Source organism: Aotus nancymaae, unplaced genomic scaffold, assembly GCF_030222135.1.
Source record: "Aotus nancymaae isolate 86718 unplaced genomic scaffold, 86718_ANA_hifiasm-v0.15.2.pri h1tg000048l, whole genome shotgun sequence".
Lineage (NCBI taxonomy): Eukaryota > Metazoa > Chordata > Mammalia > Primates > Aotidae > Aotus > Aotus nancymaae.
Window position 1 is genome coordinate 2,547,876 of NW_026988462.1, and position 19,721 is coordinate 2,567,596.

Genomic DNA, 19,721 nt, shown 5'->3' on the forward strand with positions numbered 1-19,721 from the left:
GATCCCCAAATGTAAAGGGGCTCAGCTCTACGTGAGTACAGGCTGGGGCCTCTGAAGTCACTGCAAACAGTACAAGGACATCTGTCTTTCTCATCCCATGCGTCCCCACCCCAGCTCCCACAGCAAGTCCCAGCCCTGCCTGGGTCCAAATACACAGGACATAGCCCCAGGGACTAGTGACAAAATCCAAATTCCTGCTGCCCATCTAGAAATATCCTCATGGTTTTACTTCCTCTACATGTCACGGCCTCCACATCTATAAAGCCGAAGTGTTCCTTTTATTATGAACAGCTAAAAGGTCACTGTATTATCAAGAACATGAAAAAGTAATTATAACTCTTCCACGACGTCCTCCGGATGTTAACCTCACAAGAAAGGGGTTCTTGTCTGCCACGCAGGGCCACATATTTGTTGCCTGGGTAATTACCACACAGCAACAAAGACGAAAATTCTTTTGACAATTTCACTTAGGAAAACCATGGGAAAGTCTGCTAAGAAGCTGCCTGGATGCTCAATTCTGACCTGAGCAATGTGACTAACTTACTCCCAGGAGCAACTACACATCACCTCAGCAAAGGACTGAACACACACCCACACATCGTGAATTTTCAGGTCCTGACCTCTTATCAGTACGTCATTCACCACAGTGTGAGCTGGTCAGCCACTCAGCAGCAGATGGGCTGAGGGCAAGGAAGAAGAAAAGGACATGAAAATGACCATTTCTCTGTGAGTGGGCCGCTGACCAACAGCAAGGCTGTCTCCAAGGGTGGACTGTGAGTGTTCTGCCCATCATCCCCCTAAGAGGAGGCAGAAGGACACCTGTACCATGAGTTCTGTCATGACTGCCGGGAAACACTTTCGCAGGCTGTCGTTGCAGGCAGGGACAAAGCCGGCCAGGATAAATCGCTACTCTGCCCTCCTATTCACCTCCCCAACACAGGGTCAACATAAAGCCTATTTAGGACGTCAGAGAAACAGTTCACATTGTGCTGCTGATCTTGGTGGCAATAAAATCTCCCAACTCTCCTTGGAAGCATCACGAGCCCTAAGGCGAGGGCTCCCTCCCAGAGGGCGTGTTTTCTGGAAAGCAGTAACATTTGGCCAGGTTGTGGCGAAGGACCCAGGACTATTCCTTCACCCGGGGAAAGCAGGCAGTGACTGGCACGCTGCACATCCCAAGTGCTAACGTAAACCCAAGCATGGCTACTCCTCACCCAGCTCTCCCCCTCTCTCCTTAGAGCACACAAGCCAACGGCGCAGCTTCGAACTCGAGGGCTGGTTTTTGTCCCCGGCTCTCTCTCAAAGTGCGCTCAACCCCAAAAAAACATCTTTCTTTTGAAGCCTCTTAATCTTCACTTGCAACACCAGCATCGCATCCTTGTCCTCACTATTCCCTGCAGTCTCCATGATTCCAAGTGGAAAAAAATACGAAATTGTGTATGTTTCTGTGTCTATGTAAGTGAAAAGCATAGTGTGAAATGAGTAAGTGGGAACAGATGGATCCTACATTAATATATGGGATGGGGAGGGTGGCTGCATTCCAAAAGCAAACAAATTAGCCAAAGTAACAGAATATATATATATTGCTCTGTCACCCAGACTGGAGTGCAGTGGTGCCATCTTGGCTTACTGCAACCTCTGCCTCCGGGTTCAAGTGTTTCTCCTGCCTCTACCTCCCGAGTAGCTGGGATTATAGGTACCTGCCACCATGCCCAACTAATTTTTATATTTTTAGTAGAGATGCTGTTTCACCATCTTGGCCAGGCTGGTCTCAAACTCCTGACCTCAGGTGATCCACCCGCCTTGGCCTCCCAGAGTGCTGGGATTATAGGCATGAGCCACTGCGCCCATCCTAACGTATCATATATGATATATGTATCAGCCACATGTGATATATGTGGATTTTTCATTACAGTCCCATTAATCTTAGCATTAAGTCACATGCCCACTTGTCAAGACGACATTTGTGCAAGAGACCTCTTCAATGGGCTGGGAGCACTGTGCCTTCGGCAGCCGCAGGAAGCACAGAAGACAGAAGCCCTCCCATTCTTAGCCACCCTCGAGTCTGTCAATTACATTCTTAGCATGCTCAAAGCTGTGGCTTCTTTCTTGCCTTCTTGAGGTTTACCACCAGGTCAAGATGAGTAAGAGGATCAAAAGTGACAACCCAGTCATAGGCAGGTTTGACAGCACCCAGGTGAGCCCCAGCGTCATTCCTGTTGTCAACAGGGCACATATTAAAATGTGCTAGAAGAGAAGAGATATGTTAGACTCCTCAAGTGACCCAGAAAGTGCCTTCTCCCATGTCTTCTAGTAGAAACCCATTTGCAATTCTGGCAGTTGGCAAAACTGTTTCATTTTCCTCAGGGAAACAGTTTGCTCTCGGAGCACTGTGGGCCATACAGTCAGGAATAAGGCAGAAAATCCAAGAAAAACTAGCTCCTAGCTATGCTTAAGAACATGGAATTTGGCTGGGTGCAATGGCTCAACACCTATAATCCCAACACTTTGGGAGGCCAAGGTGGGTGGATCACTTGACGTCAGGAATTCAAGACCAGCCTGGCCAACATGGCGAAACCCCTTCTCTACTAAAAATACAAAAAGTAGCCAGGTATGGTGGTGCAAACCTGTAATCCCAGCTACTTGGGAGACTGAGGCAGGAGAATCCCTTGAACCCAGGAGGTGGGGGTTGCAGTGAGCTGAGCTGAGCTGGCTCATGCCTATAATCCCAGCACTTTTTGAAAGGCTGAGGCAGGAGGATCACTTGAAGCCAGAAGTTCAAGGCTGCAGTGATGTCTGATCATACCACTACACTCCAACGTGGGCAACAGGGCGAGACTTTGTCTCTAAAAAACTAATAAAAATGAATAAAAGGATATTCCATCATACGAGTGCCTAAGGAATGGTGTCAATGGACACTTGATATAGTCGCCAAAGGAAGCTCTACCTCTTCCTTTTGGCTACTATGGATAAAGCTGCTATGAACACAGATGTATGAGCGTCTGCTAGAGTTCCTGCTTTCAGTTCTTCTGGGCACATGCTGAGGAGTGGAACTGCCTGATCCTATTGTAATTATGTGCTTAGTTTTTTGAGACACGCTTATATGATTTTTTTTTCTTTTTTTTTTGAGACGGAGTCTCATTCTGTCACCCAGGCTGGAGTGCAATGCTGCAATCTTGGCTCACTGCAACCTTTGCCTCCCAGTTCAAGCCATTCTTCTGCCTCAGCCTCCCGAGTAGCTGGGACTACAGGCACACACCACCATGCCCAGCTAGTTTTTTATTTTTAGTAGAGACAGGGTTTCACCATATTGGTCAGGCTGGTCTCAAATGCCTGACCTCAGGATCCACGGCCCCGGTCTCACAAAGTGCTGTGATTACAGGCGTCAGCCACTGTGCCAACCCATGATTTTTCTTTTAATGATACTTAGGACAAACACTTGAAGCTTCAGAGAGCTGGGAGAATAAGAAGAGTATTTAATTCATTTTGTTCTATGAAGTCTCACTGGTGCTTCTGTAAAGATGCTCCACTTTTCTGGGCAGGGAAACAATTTTCTGACCTGCTCAGTCATCATTCAGCCATCTGGTGTCACAGCAACACAATGCTGCTCCCCGCTCTTGACAGCAGCTTCCGAGAGTGTCCCATCCCTGAAACAGCCTCCTCTCTGCTCTGGAGGGACCTCCCATCCCTCAGGACGCCCTTCCCACATCTCTCACCCCTGCAGGACTTCCTCCAGCCTGGAGTCTGCTCTTGTACACCAGGAACTACCTTCCTTAAACCATCCTTGCCCTCCTTGGCTGCCAGTCTCCAAGACCTGCTGTCTTTTGGACCCTCCAACCCCTATGTGTTCAATTTTTGTTTTTTTTTTTTCAAACTCCTGGTGGCCTCTTCTGTTTCCTTTGCTGGTTTTTATGCTGCCATGATCTATGTTTATGGAAAGCAAGCTGCCATAAAGGTATAGTCGAGAAGATTCTACCCTCAGCTCTCTTCTTCTCAATGTTCTCTTCCTTGAAGATCTGATTCTTCTTGTGGATAACTTCCAAACCTACACTTTTCTGCCTCATTTCTTTCCCAAGCCGGGGACCCACATTTCCAACCTGGAGCACATTATTATGGGACTCTCAAAATTAATGTTCCCAAAGCAAGCTCATCTTCCCTTATCATACTTGTATGCTTCTTTCTTCCCGGCTTCTTTGATTTCCCTCCCATTTTCATGACCATCTTCTGAGCTGACCATGTTCAAAACTCCAGGTGGCCTCCCCCTTCCTTCCCCGTTGTCCTGTGGAGCCCTGGGTGCCCAGTGAGATCTCAACATTCAGTCAGTCTGGTCCTCCTGGCCATGCCTTCCATGTGATTCTGGCCAAAGTTTCTCCTAAAGCATGCAGCTGATCCTCCATGAAAACTGTGCACCCTATAGCCAATTCCAAGGGCCTCTTTGACGACTGACTGCTCACTGTCTCCCGTTGGCTCGTAAGCAGAGTTTACGACCCTGCAGAATCTACCAAGGCACTCTGCAGCAAAGCAGGCCTGCCACCCGTCTTGGGGGACCCAGCTGGCCACTGTGCACACAGCCCCTGCCAGTCACCTCGGGGCTGGCATTTGGGAGTCCTGACTGCACACCAGAGGTTATAAGTGGCTTCCTCTGAATGCATCTGAACAGCTGAGTAAACTGTGCTTGCTTTCACAAAGAAAATAACTCCTGAAGTTATTAGAACTCACCAAACCAGTTTCTTTGTTTTTGAAGAAAGCAGGTAGCGTGGGCTTTGCCAGCATGAAGCAGGCCTGGGGCATCCATCTCCTTCTCAGGTGTGTTTACTCAGGAGAAGGTGACATTTGGACAAGGGCAGGTGTGTTTGCTGAACTGAGTTTCAGCCTAATCATTCCGGAAACCTTGCTGAGGCTTTTTCTGCCCCGTGATTTCCCCACTGTTGATGGAAGCATATTGCAGTCCCAGTCACTAGATCACTATGTACCAAATTCTGGGGAGCTTTGGGTGCATATGATACTTTAGATGTCTTTCCACTAATGATAATCACTGAAGATATTATCATGGAATAAAATCTGGAGTTCAGTTAATGTAATGAACCAACGCCGTTTTCTCAGTTTTGCTGACTCTCCCACGGTGACCTAAGATGTGAACGGGAAGAGGACAGGTGCAGACCATACAGAAACACTATAGCCTTGCAACTTTTCTCTGGAATTATTTTCAAATAAGAAGTTTATTATTATTTTTAAAAAGATCAGCTTCTCTGCTTTCTCTGTGCCACGCAGTACACTGAGCCCTTTCTAGACACTGTGCCATCTGCGGATCAGCCCTGCATGGGAGATGGCGCCCACGTTTCGCCCAGGAGGAAATGCAGCTCCACAAGGCCCACACCTATAGCTGGATGCAGCCCCGCAGCGGGGGTGTGACCTCGAATTCGGATCTTACCCATCCCAATCGACAGGAGCCGACTCGTGCTTCCTGTACCACAGCAATGTGAGGAGAAGTAGAGGTACGTATACAGGCAACGAACACACACACACAGGCGCAGTCAGTCAGTAGCCCAGCGTGAATCCTTTCTGAACAAACTTCCCTGTGATCCATTCTTCTCAGTGAATATATTTAGCCCAGGGGTGGCCTGCCATCATCAGGCAATGATGGCCCATGTGTGTCCTCCGGGACAGAACTGGCAGTGACGCTCCATGCCTACCCTGGAGGTGACACCCATACCTGTCAGAGGACGCGGCCCTTTGTATCCCATGTGCCTGCCTCCTCCTTTGAGAATGCAAGTCCCCCATGGGCAAAGCCTGACACACACTCACCTACCCACTTCATTCATTCATTTATGTATTCCTTCATGCATTGCTTGTAGACTAAAGAAACAAGAGTTATAACTAGTCTGTGACATGCAAACCAGGAATCATAGAATGTTAGGACTGTCAGAGGCACTGCAGGGTCAGGGTCAGGTCATGCTGCATGATCATCCTGGAAGTACTTAAAAAACACAGGTTCCCGAGTCTCACTCCTGAAGTTCTGATCCAAGAGAGCTGGAGAGGGCCTGGCAATCTGCATTTTTCAAAGTCCCCTCCAGTTCCCAAGCCCAGTGACCCTGAGGCCCTCAGGTTTGGGGTTTTACTCCACAGATAAATCCCATCTGGACATGACAGTCTCCGCTGGAGAACCCCTGAGGTGAAGGAGCTCATGACCTCACAAGGCAGACTCTCACTGCCACCTGCACTTAGGCTTAGGGACTCTTTCTCTGTGTTGAGACATTGTGCTTCTTTAGAAATTGACTCCATTGTTTCCGCTTTGTCATCTGGTACCACTAAGATGCTTATGCCCTTTTCCATATGACCAGCCTGCAGGTATGCGATGGGAGCCATCATGCTTCCTAAAGCCTTTTCTCATCCAGGCCAAATGCCTAGTTCCCTCGATCATTTTGTTTTAATGGAGCGCATTCTCAACCCCTTTCACACGTGAAGGCTGAGTTTGGTGCTGTGTTCTGCAAGAGTGCTGAGCCCTGAATTTTGAAGGGGCCATCCTCTTCCAGGCTCTGGGCTCTTTTTAATGAGGCATTTTAGGGCACATGTTCTTGACCTTGGCTACACTTTGGAATCACCTGGGAAGTTTAGAAACTACCAATTCTTTGGGTCTACTCAGAGATTTTGATATAATGGGGCTAGGGGTTTGCTTGAGGTGATTTTTTTTTTTTTTCTTGAGATGAAGTTTCGCTCTTGCCCAGGCTGGAGTGCAATGTCATGATCTCGGCTCACCGCAACCTGTTTCCCGAGTTCAAGTGATTCTCCTGCCTCAGCCTCCTGAGTAGTTGGGATTACAGGCATGTGCCACCACACCCGGCTATGAGGTGATTTTGATGAGTAGCCAATGTTGAGATGTTGAGAGGCACAGATCTAGAGAGACACTGGTTTCTCTCTGGGCTGGTCCGTTGGCTCATACTAAACTCATGCACAGCCTTCTTCCCTTGGACTTCCTGCCACACCAGGTCCTCCTCATCGTGTTCTTGAGTAACTGATTAGCGGAAATTCCCTGCAGCCCTTTCATGGATCCCTGGGCAGTGTCAGGTATTTGGTTTCGGTCTGCTGTTCTGAGGCTACTGCAGATCCCATGGATGCAGCTGCTCGCTGACTATCTTCTTTCTCTCTAGCTCTGAGTCCTTTACATACTTTGGCTGTCTTTCTCAAACATGGATTAAATTATGGATCTTAAAAGATACTCTACTGAAAACCCTCTGGGAATCAAATTATATCTACTGCTTTTTAAGCAACTCAATAAATACTCTTTCACAGACAAGGTAAAGCTCTATGGTGACGGCATTTACTCCTAAAATGAGTCGTATTAGACAGCTCTCTGCATTTCTCTCTGGTGGCGCCCTCCAATGCAGGAGCCGGCCAAAGCCGCCAGGATGGGCTTTCAGGGTACTGCACACTGATGACATTTCCTGTGTGTGGCCTCTCCAACCTTATTTAAATCAACTGCCACATGCACTGAGACTGCTATAGTGATGCCAGCTCAACATGTCCTGAGCCTCCAGGAAGATTTGCCTAAGATAATGTTAACACACATCTCGCTGGCCAGAGAACAAACCACCCAATGGGTTCTCCAGAGTTAAGGTCTTTGACCCATTATGACAGCATCATTCAACTTTGTATGAATAATGATGAGACACAAGGCAGAACACATGCGAAAGGTTTGAGGTCAGGCTTGGGAAGGTCAAGTTGCATCAGGCAGAATTTTTATTTTTATTTTAGAGACAAGGTCTTGTTCTGTTGCCCAAGCTGGAGCACACTGGCGCAATGATAGCTCACTGCAGCCTTGAACTTCTGGGCTGAAGTGATTCTCCCTCCTCAGCCTCTCCAGTAGCTGCAGAGGTTTGCGTCACTATGCCGGGCTAATCAAATAAACATTATTTTGTAGAGATGGGGTCTTGCTATGTTCCCCAGGCTGCTCTTAAACTCCTAACCTGAAGTGATCCTCCTGCCTCAGCCTCCCAAAGTGCTGGGATTACAGGCATGAGCCACTGTGCCTGGCCAAGTTTTATTTTTAATTTTGAAAAGTGGCATTTCTCTTCTATTCATAATACCAAGACTCCTGCTAACGTCATGTTTTCAATTTTTCCCATTTCCAGTGAGGCTGACACGGTACCTATTATTTCCCCATTTCTGGCGGTGCTCTCCCCGCCGGGGCCCCGTAGTAACGCCTGCCACCTCCTTCTCTCAAGGGAAGGAGAACTGCACACAATTATCCTCCACGTATAAAAAGTGTACAAGGCCGGACATCACTTAGGGAGGTGAGAGAGCCCCAGCTGGCCCCAGCAAACTGGCTTCACAACACACAGAGCAGCTTTGCTTAGCTATTAAACTGACACTTTAATGCCGCAACCTGGGATCACCCAAGGCAAGACAACCTGACACAGGCCTCCTTCAGGCCTACGGTCACTGAGGGCCCCGAGGCCACTCCAAACCAGATCCTCACTGCCAGGGAGGAGCCAGCACATAATGGCTTCTATTCCTGCCAGCAACCTTTTGTTATCTTCTGCCATTTTTCAAATGCATGTTTAGTAGACAATCAACTCCCAGATAACTGTCTTTAAAAAACCGCCACAGGAATTTTCTACAAAACCTTCTCTTTTAGATAAAGGTGTGGCACATTCTGCATGTGACACTCCACGAAGCTTTTCCTGTTTTTTTTGTTTGTTTGTTTGTGTGCGTCTCTCTCCTCTCACATTAATGTTTCACTTGGTATTTAATGGAGAGACTTCAGATTATGTTATGTCTAACCAATCTGCTACTGATGGACACTGAGAGCATTTCTGTTATTTTAATTATTCATTGGATGGCTTTGTTCAAATGGCATTTCATGAATTAAAACGGATCCTTATGATAACTCAAGGTAAGGTACTTGTGTGTGTGTGTGTGTGTGTGTGTGTGTGTGTGCGTGCGCACGCCTATGCACACGCTACACAGATCTGTTCTTCAAAGCACTTTTTAAACACTGTAGAATATAGAAAACTGCAGAAGGCATATATGTACTTCGTAAATGACTCTAAAGCCAGCAGCAGTAAAATGTGACCAGCACCCTTCAAAGCCTTCCTAAGTCCCTACTCTTTATAAACCCTATCATCCTCCAGAAGTAATTGCTGTCTTTATTTTGTGATAATCATATACTCATTGTAAGAGGAAAAATATCCATCTTGAAGAACTGCAAACCAAAGGAAAGAAACTGCAGATGAGATCTAAACGCATGCAGGATTTAACTGAAATCACCCCAAGTCTGGCTTGTGTTGAGCCAGGTTCCTGCCTCTCATCCTTGCGGCTGCCCGCTGCTTACCAAGAACAACACAAAAATAAAACGAGAAAGAGTGGGGGAGGAGCGTAGTGCGACGCGGAGATGTACTCACCACAGGGCGAGGCGCTGCTCAATTTCCTTGAGAAAACTGGTATGAAATTTGTGCAAAGGTTCAAAATTCGGGAATATGAGACTTTTCAGTGCCTCTGGCATGAAGTCCTCTTTGCTCACTGTGCTCTGGAACCACTGGAAAAAAGACGGTGTACTTACAGGTGCAAAGACCGACGACCAGTGTCTGCACGTCTCCAGAAGTCACGCTGCGGACAAACGCACCAGGAGGACCCAGGGCTTCCCTCCCAGATTCTTGGCATTTCAGGAACACGGGGCTGCCCAGGCCTTCCTGCTTCCCCTTTCTTTCCTTAGATGGGGTGAGAAGCCCATCTTGGTATTACAGCTTTCTCTCCCCTTTCTTTCCTTAGATGGGGTGAGAAGTGCCCATCTCAGTATTAACTGCTTTCTGAAATTTGCTACCCATTGACAATTTAAGCCAGGAGAAATCTCTTAAATGGGTAACTACTTGAATCAAAACCTCCATTCTGGCTGACTCGCTAGAGAAACACTAATGTGTGACCACTGAATATGCTGTGCTTCATTCCTTTAAGAACTTCCAGCTCTGCTCCTTTGTTAAATTGCTGGGCATTGGCTGGGTGTGGTGGCTCATGCCTGTAATCCCAGCACTTTGGAAAGCCAAGGTGGGTGGATCACCTGAGGTTGGGAGTTCGAGACCAGCCTGACCAACATGGAGAAACCCCATCTCTACTAAAATACAAAATTAGCTGGGTGTGGTGGCGCATGCCTGTAATCCCAGCTACTCAGGAGGCTGAGGCAGGAGAATCACTTGAACCCAGAGGCGGAGGTTGTGGTGAGCCGAGATCTTGCCATTGCACTCCAGCCTGGGCAACAAGAGCGAAACTCCGTCTCAAAAAATAAAAAGTAAAAAATAGTATCGCTGGGCATGAATGTGGCCAAACCCAGGAATAAATCCACGGCCTAAAGCCACTCCTGTCGCTGAGGTGAGCTGGGTTCATGACACATACTGAGCACCCATCAAGGGCCTAATGCAATCCACAGCCCAGAGCAACAGAAACTCAGTGATCCCAATTCCCTCCCACTGGCTAATTCCTTCCCGGAATCCAGGGGTCAGGAAGCCATCTGCAATGCTCTGAACTTGTTTCCAGGATTGAGCAGGACTGATTAAACTAATAAAAGGCAGTCTTCTGGCAGATTTTGCTGACATAGCTCGATTTATTATCAAAGATAAAATGAATCTCCTATTCACCTCTGAGGTCTCCCATGAACAAAAATCAGCAGTTATACTTGGCAAAACACGAAATGTTCTGGACTGGTGCACACAGACAGTAAAACGTTTAATTTTAATTTTCTCTACCTTAGGAACTTCCTTCTTTTGCACTTGAAAGTCACCATTATGAAAAATGTTTTGGCATATAGTCCCAACTAAATATACTATGAACATTTAATTTCTATACCCTAGGACCACAGTCCTTTCAACTCAAGTCAGGGAATCCAACATTTAATTAATTCCAGCTTCTCCTGTACCACTGAGTATTAATTGAGATAAATTATGTAACTGAATGCTTTTGGGGAAATACTGCACATACCGAAATGATGACTTCAAGATCCTTCAGATATGTTCGCTCGGTGGTAGACACTTCTTTAGCTATGAAGTATGCTTTATCAGTTGGGAATCTCTGCAAAATCATCAAAAGAAACAAGGCACAATAATCATTTCTGAGTGTAAGTCTTGGAGAATGTCCTGCTTAAAGTGACATATTACTAACTTGTGATCTTTTGGTAGCTGGGATCAATGAGAAATAAAATTCTTACTTATTCTCCTTTGTGTCTCCTTTTTGTGTTAACAGAATAAATAAGAATTCCTCTTCTTTCTGTGTTAGGAGGAGCTAGGCTAAGATAATAGAGTTCCATGATAGAATATAGTCTAGGAAAGTTTCCTTCCAGGTAAAAATTACCATCAGCAAAAGGACTTCCTTTTAGGAAATTAGAAAAATGGCAAAAGAAATACACAGAAAGGTACTGTCTCGTCCTACGTCTGCTGGTGGTGTTGGCGTTCATGACACGGAAGTTACACTGTGGGAACACATGGTGGCTGGATCTGAAGGGACACGGGTGAGGTCAGCTGGTGGCATCATGGGCCTGAACTCCCTTGGTGGCTGTCAGTTAGGTGGGCAGCCACCCTTACCATGGAGCAGGCCAGCCTTCCAGCTTTACTTTCTCTTTAAACAACAAGTACAAGGGGGTCTCCTGTTGTCTGCGATTTTACCCACTTCTCATAGGAGTCCGCCTGACTCCACTGCTGGGTATACAACGACAGGATTCAAAGCAGAGACTCCAATACCTGGACACTCATGTTCATAGCAGCCAAAAGGTGGGAACCACAGGAGTGTCCAGTAACCGAGGAATGGATGACAAAGTGTGGTTTATACACACAACAGGACATCACTCAGCCCTCAAATGGCAGGTAGTTCCAACCTGAGCTACACATGGATGATCCACGAGGACTTTATGCAAAGTGAAATAAGCCAGTCACAAAAGGGCAAATGCTGGATGCTTCTGCTTATATGAGTTCCCTAGAGTAAGCAAATTCATAGAGACAGAAATGGAATGGGGGGGCCAGGGGCTGGCAGGAGTGGGAAGTAGGAGTTAGTGATGAATGGATGTAGTTTGGGAAAATAAGTTCTGGAGATGGATGGTAGGGACCGTAGCATGACAACATGAATGTACTTAATGCCACCAAGCTGTACACTTGAAAATGGCTAACATGGTGCCTTTGCTCTTATGTACATTTTACTACATTTTTTTTTTTTTTTGAGACGCAGTCTCGCTCTGTCGCCCAGGCTGCAGTGCAGTGGCGTGATCTCACCTCACTGCAACCTCTGCCTCCTGGGTTCAAGCTATTCTCCTGCCTCAGCCTCCCAAGTAGCTGCAACTACAGGCGTGTGCCACTACGCCTGACTAATTTTTGTATTTTTAGTAGAGATGGGGTTTCACCGTGTTGTCCAGGATGGTCTCGATTTCTTGACCTCATGATCTACCCACCTCAGCCTCCCAAAGTGCTGGGATTACAGGTGTGAGGTACCACGCTTGACCTAATTTTACTACAATTTTTAAAAATCATACACACAAACACACGTGCACACCCAACCACACACACATGTGAGCCCTCGGCCCTGTACCTTTCTCCGGCCCTCGTCCTCATCGTCCGTCCTGGGGCAGGCCTGGTCATTCAGCAGTGGGCTGATCAAGGGAGAAGCCTGCTTGGTGTCAGGGCTGAGGTTGGGAGACAAGGTCACGTTGGCAGGGGCTGCTCCTCCCTGCGAGTTCACGGACAGCTCTGAAAGGTGAGGGCTACCAGTCAGGGAGCCTGTTTGGGGATGAGAGGTTTTAAAGAAAAAAGAAAAAGTAATTTTTTCTGGGACCTGATTTCTATTCACTACTTTCACCTTTTACAAATTGTAAGAACTTTGACCACCCCCCATGGCAAACTGAAAGCGATCTATTATTTTCTAGTTTTTTCCTAAGTCAAAGCTGCCTTAATAAAGATACAAAAGTATGAATAATTCAATGGAAGCTTCATTCTATAATTAATTATAAGACAGAGAACTCTGCTTAGATAGCAATTAAAATAGCTTAAAAGCATAGTGTATCCCAAAATAGGAATTTCATCTCCCAACTACTGCTTATTTCTAAGAATTACTCAAGAAAGACACAGTGTCTATGTCACAATGAGACATGGGAAAATGATTAGAAAATAGAACTATACTAACAGGCATCTAAGCGACTGGTGTACTTAGGACACACTACGTCCCATAACAATGGTCACAGCTAACAGAAAGGTCAAGCAACTAACTCCCCATTCTACAAAGAACAGAAGCAAGCTTGTTATACCTGGTGATGTCATTCCATGTCTCTCACTGTTTGGGACAGAAACACTAGCATCACATTACAGGCATATGCGATCACTTCAACATGCAAAACCAGAGGTCATTATATTACCACAATTTCCCTTTATGAGTCAAAAGTGACAGGACACCAATGAGTCCTCGTGAAAGGATACCATAGTAAACGAAAATGTATATGTTACCCGCTATGAGTCAGCCAAGGGAGATGATGTGTGCAGGACACTCTTTGCCAATATACTTTTGCAAATATCCATCTCAACCCACTGAAGCTACATGGGATGTTTCAGAATATGCTTCTAACCTAACCTGAGTGTTTTTGCCTAACACTTACATGTGTACTTCTAAAGCAGATTTGCTAGAGCTCATATGAGGTAAGCAAAGTTAAAGTAACCTGCAGTCCTGTCTACTATCATGGTACGAAAAGACAAAGTCAGCGCTTTCTCAATTAGTCTACAGTTTCAGGCTCGCTGCTACTTGGTACACTAAAGGTCTCCGGGGGAAAGGTGAAGGGGGTTTTCTGGGAACACCCCCGTTTTCCTGTCATCTGTTCTCACCCTCTGGCGTCATACATGTGCATTCTGGGATCACAAGATACAACTGCCTACCCAGAATGGAGCTGATGAAGTAAGGGCGGTGAGTTTGATCCCAGTGAAAGGAACCCTGGAGAGACCACCACCAGCCCCCACCCTCGGTGCCAGCTTGGCCAGTCACCGGCACCACCACAGTGGAGGAAGAACCACTGTACCTGGAGAGTGACAAAGGCAGGTGTCCTGCCCACGGACCACTGGTTAGTGCAAGGATCCTTGGATGACAAGAGAAGAAAATGTGAGGAAAAGGCAGGTTCGGTAAGCTCGCATTTAAAAATGCCCTCTGCTTCTAAATCCTCACGTTTATAATATACCTCACTAAAACAAAGTCTTGTGTTAGATGAAGACCCCATCACCCGAAACACCACCAGACCCAGAAAACCCCGGAGAAAAAGGCCAGAAATTGCTTCACAAATGTCAATTTTATTGACACTAGTGCACAACTAAATACAATAATTGCAAAGGAATGGGGGCTGGTCAAACAGAGATGGTGACAACGAGTTAGAACTGTAGTCGTTTCAAGGTACTACACTATTCTTTTTTTAAAAAGAATCACAAAAAGAAAAAGGTTATCACTATAAATAGGAATTAGAAAAGAAATTCTGGCAGTCTGTCTAGAGGTTAAAACATGGCATGCATTTGTGAGTTGCTGTTGGAGAGTCTTTTTTTTTTATTTGTTCACCATAATCTGGCAACATTCGGGGCTTACCTTCGGCTCTCACGCTGTGCGTGAGATCAGGAGAGGCAGTTTTGAGTGAAAGCATGCTGGACCTTGACTTTGCAGTGACGTGGAACAGAAAAAGCCTCATCATTGAAAGAGTTGGAACCGAGAATAAAAGGTAGTTAGAAGGCTAGCGGGAAGGGGAACAGAGGCAAGGAAACAGCAACTAGCGGGCCCCAGACAGCATTGGCAACAGAGAGGAAATGAACTGCCACTCGGGGCGGGGGAGAAGTGGGGTGCACACACCCCAACACAGCCACCTCCACTCTCAGAGGCCAACAGCGACTGCCCTTGCTGCACTGCACCTGGGAACACTTATACTTAGGAGACAGAGCAGGTTGAAGCAATGAGGCAGCAGACTATGGTTCCAGGAGACAGCCTCCCTGGCCAAGAAGGTGGGCCATGGTTCAGAGTCGGCTGGATTTGGAAGAATCCCCACTGCGCTACATAGGAGACAGGAATCAGAAAAGAGGGCTGAGTGGGGACTTCTGGGTCACCTATGCACCTCAAGTAGGAACAGCTCAGGATCAGCCCATAGGTTGCCGGGGGAAGGCTTGCTGCATGTCACTCACGTGGCCTAAACATGTCAATAACAACTACTTTCTATGTGCGCTACGCAGACTCGGAATGACAAACTTAGGGAAGTCAGTTGTCTTTTCCCAAGACGCTACTCCAGCTTTGCTTATGGGGCCTAAGAAAGAAAGGGCGATGGGTGTGTTTAAACAGCAAGACCAAGAAGTCAATAAATATCAAGCAGTCTGGTCTAGAAATCTATCAGCAGTTTTAAGGAAGGGCAAGGTCTGAAACTCTAAAGTTCAGTTTTGCTAATTTGAGCTGCATCTGTGGAGAAGAGGCCCTTTCTCTCCTTGCAAGATAAATAATCCGAGGCTTTGAAAATGTGTAGGTGACATGGTCCAAACAAAGTATGTAACTCATTTACTTTTCAGCAATTAATGAAATATGCTGACAAGGGGCAATTAGTAGAATTTGGCAGCTTGATGAGTAATTAAAATTCTCTTTTGACTTTGAGCCAGGGTGTGTGACAACAGTCTGTACAAACTTGTGTCCACACCAGCAGGTGTGAAGAGCTGTGTCTAAAAAAAAGCCAGTATCCAAGGTCACAGAGTTATTAAAACTAGGTGAAATCAATTTTCACTGAAGTAGTCCATTTTACAAAAGAGCAAACAAACATGGTTCTGTTGTTAGGTAAAAGGAGCCCAGTGTGATTTATATGGCATTAGAAAGCTTGTTCACATCTTGCCGTCTGTCACCTGCTTTGAAGGCACAGCCCCGGGCAGCGGGGAGAGGAAATTGTGACTGACATTCATTGCCACTCCACGAAATTATCAATGCCTTGGTATTTCCAGCGCTTCTCCCTTTATGACAAATTAATGCAAAGTAATTTCTTTCATTAGGGAGCTCAAGGTAAATAATTTGGGGGGACCCTAAGAGGAAGCACCTGTTATTAAGGCAATAGGTGGAAAAGAGTTTAAAGAGATTAGAAAAAAGATCAGTTACATGTGGAAAGTCTGGAGGCTTCTCATGTTTTCAAAATTATTTTTCCTATTTTCTGAAATGACCCTGCGTTTTCTTAGGTATTCAGTTAGATGTCAGGTTAGCAGCTCTCAAGTCCTCCACCTCTTCCTGGGGACTTCATGATCCCTCCTGCCACGCCCACCATTCATCTAGAAGAGGTCTGCATTTCTGCTGCCCCCTCAGATAGAAAATGCCCCCAGTCACACAGCTCTCAAGGGAGGCATTTCTAGTAATTGCTGTATAAAATCCTTTTAAACGTACACATTCTCATGGCACAAACCATTATGGAACTTCAAATTAGCACTGCTATATTTATGGATATCAATTGATCACCCAGCCCAGAAACTGCCTGCACTGCTCTATCTTCATAATTTCAAATATGCTCATCATTCTTCCCTCTTGGCCGGTCCGGGGAAGCTGGGTTTGCAGCGTCTTGATCAGCGCTTCAGCAGAGCTGCCGAAAGGCATCGGGAGGAGACCTCGTCATCATCGAGCCAAAGCCAGGCCTTTCTTCCCGCTTTGGGATTGCGTACGAGCTGCCTATTAACCGTGTACCTCCTCAGCCCGCATCCAAGCCTTAAACACAAACTCATGCGATTCTGGGAAAAGAAAAACCCCCAGAAAAACATTTCTAATCTTTTTTGTAAGTAAAAAAGTGGCATTTCTAGTACTTAACTGCATCTGTCCTGTTTTTTAAATTGGTCTCCAGTTTTTAACTACATAGGTATTATTTTTTCCTATAAAGGGGGAAACTAGAAAAACTGACAAAGAAATAGTAATCCAGATATGTTTATAAATAGCTAATATTTGAGAGAATACTGTTAAAACTGAGAATATCAATTGTTCTCAATTTTTCTTTTCCAAAATTTTAAAGTGCAATTATAAAAACGTATCTAATGTTTTTCTTCAATATTCCCCCAAATAAAATTACTTATTTTGCAACCTTCTAGGTGCCCTTTATCTACCATAATTTGTCTTCTTTTATTCTGTTCTAAAATATAGGAGATTTTATCTCTATGTGCCCAGAATATGCTCAAAAGGCCCAAGTAGGAAATATATTAGAGATGTAGGTTTTCATCTATTTTCTTCAAAGGCTCTATTTAAATCTATAAGCTCTCTCTAAGAGAATACAATGAAGCCTCTCTAGAAATTACCTGATTTGAAAGCCAGTTATCAAAATAAAGCAGTATTATGCTGAATAACAGGTAGCTTCCCGAATAGAGAGGACTCACTATAATCTTATCTAAGTTGGGGCCCCACTCAGTGGAATATGCAAAGCTCTTGGTATTTTGCAGAAATTACAAAGTTCCACAAGAAAAACCAGGTTATAGGATTACCCATGTTAGCAGTGTGATCCTCTTCTGGATACCTGAGGTTGTTGAGGGTAATGTATGTATGCTTCTTAGACCCAGTTCCTTTAAGAAAAGTTTCACACGCAGCTAAGCATCAACTTCACAGTTCATCATCAAGCAATTCAGAAAAGCAATAGCAATGCAACTTGCAGAAAAAGAACTGAAATGCACAAATGGAAAAATGAAAGTGCTACCTTGTTCTTATGAGGAAAAGACAGGAGAATGCTGCTTTGTCTGAACACGGTGGTGACAGCAGCGGCAGTGGTGTTGGTGGTGGTGGTGATGGTGGTGGTGGTGGTGGTGGCGGTGGCGGTGGTTGTAATGGTGGTGGCGGTGTTGGTGGTGGTGGTGGTGGCGGCGGTGGTGGTGGTGGCGGTGGTGGTGGTGGCAGTGGTGGTGGTGGTGGTAATGGCGGTGGTGGTGGCAATGGTGGTGATGGTGGTGGCGGTGTTGATGGCAGTGGTGGAGGTGTTGGTGGTGGTGATGGTGGTGGTGGTGGTGGCGGCAGTGGTGTTGGCGGCGGTGGTGATGGTGGCTGTGGTGGTGGCGGCGGTGATGGTGGTGGTGGTGATGGTGGCTGTGGTGGTGGTGGTGGTGGTGATGGTAGTGGTGATGGTGGCGGTGGCGGTGGTGGTGGCGATGGTGGTGGTGGTGGTAATGGCGGTGGTGGTGATGGTGGTGGCAGTGTTGGTGGTGGTGATGGTGGTGGTGGTGGCGGCGGTGGTGGTGGCGGCGGTGGTGGTGGTGGCGGTGTTGATGGTGGTGGTGGTGATGGTGGCGGTGGTGGTGGTGGCGGTGATGGTGATGGTGGTGGTGATGGTGGTGGTGGTGGCGGCGGTGACGGTGGTGATGGTGGTGGTGATGGTGGTGGTGGTGGTGGTGATGGTGGTGGCGGTGTTGGTGGCGGTGTTGATGGCAGTGGTGGTGGTGGTGGCAGTGTTGGTGGTGGCGGTGTTGTTGGTGGTGGTGATGGTGGTGGCGGCGGTGGTGGTGGTGGCGGTGTTGGTGGTGTTGGTGATGGTGGCGGTGGTGGTGGTGGCGGTGATGGTGGCTGTGATGGTGGTGATGGTGGCTGTGGTGGTGGTGGTGGCTGTGGTGACAGTGATGGTGGTGGTGGTGATGGTGGCTGTGGTGGTGGTGGTGATGGTGATGGTAGTGGTGGTGGTGGCGATGGAGGCAGTGTTTGGGTTGGGAACATGGTGCTTCATACCAATGAAAAATACCATCTTGTACTCAGGACAAAGCTTCAGCCATCAGTGAGAAAGAACAGTTACAATGGACAGTTTTTACAGCATGATACCTGTTAGGACAAGTAAAAGCCCCTTCAGTTTAGATTAACAAGAGATATTAATACCGTGCATACACTGTGACATGAGTTTGGCCTTCCATGCTCAAAGAATCACCAAGCTCATTGTTGCTGGAGAAGCCAGTATTCTTCCCAGTGGTATGAGCCCATGCTTTAGTGATGTACTGCATTCTTCTGCCATGGAGAGAAGATGAAACCAGACAGCATCTGTGAGAACCTACATGTTAGGTGCCCATCAAAATGAAAAACAGCTCACTAGCTATCAGAAGCCAACTGGGACCAAGTCAGGCGAGGCCTTCTCTACATTCCCACCTACTTCCCCGCCAACAACACACACGTATATCTACATATCTACAAAGGAAATTATCTTATAGATATGACATAGGTAAAGGTTTCTATCCCCATTTAAATAGATGTTTCTATTCACAACATAAAGGCAAATCCATGGGCTGGCTGTCTAGGCTCTCCATGCAAGCTACAGCACAGATGCGCTCTGTTTCAATGCGACCTCTCCTCTAGCTACAGCGATCCTGCTCACTTCCAAGGCCCCCTCTCCCATGCACTGCCCAAAGTATAAAGTGCAGGCCTTGTGGGAAGAGCAAAGTTCACCTCTTCTTTCCCCACTGTCATGAAATATGGCACCACCCAGGATGACCACTTAGGATGCTTCCACATGAAAGCTTGCGGTTTGGGGAACAGGATCACTGTATTCTAGAGGGAAGAGGTATTCCAAGTACAAATTGGTATTCAGTAGTGTTTAAAAAAAAAAAAAAAAAAAGACATCAGACAGTGCTCCAACAGTGCAGGAACAGAAGCTACACCATGCTTTGAGGGTAAAGACAGAACGCTGAAAACAAAGCCTTTTCCCCTAGACAGGTACATGCTGACAAAACACTGCATACAATGGAACAATGGAAAATGCTTTCCCAAAC

At 46.4% G+C, this 19,721-nt stretch overlaps 1 protein-coding gene across 4 annotated transcripts in view; it reads right to left on the minus strand.

Moving 5' to 3' along the window:
- The window catches only part of FARP1 (FERM, ARH/RhoGEF and pleckstrin domain protein 1), a 319,687-nt gene that overhangs the window by 33,428 nt on the left and 266,538 nt on the right, over window positions 1-19,721 (minus strand). For 3 of the 4 annotated variants that reach the window (XM_064362215.1, XM_021667903.2, XM_021667904.2), the window contains exons 14-16: window positions 12,562-12,749; window positions 10,969-11,058; window positions 9,402-9,535 (exon numbers count right to left, since the gene is read on the minus strand). In XM_064362215.1, coding sequence (XP_064218285.1) covers window positions 9,402-9,535; window positions 10,969-11,058; window positions 12,562-12,749 — 412 coding nt within the window. The remainder of the gene's footprint in view (window positions 1-9,401; window positions 9,536-10,968; window positions 11,059-12,561; window positions 12,750-19,721) is intronic. The other variant, XM_021667905.2, reaches the window with a different exon arrangement.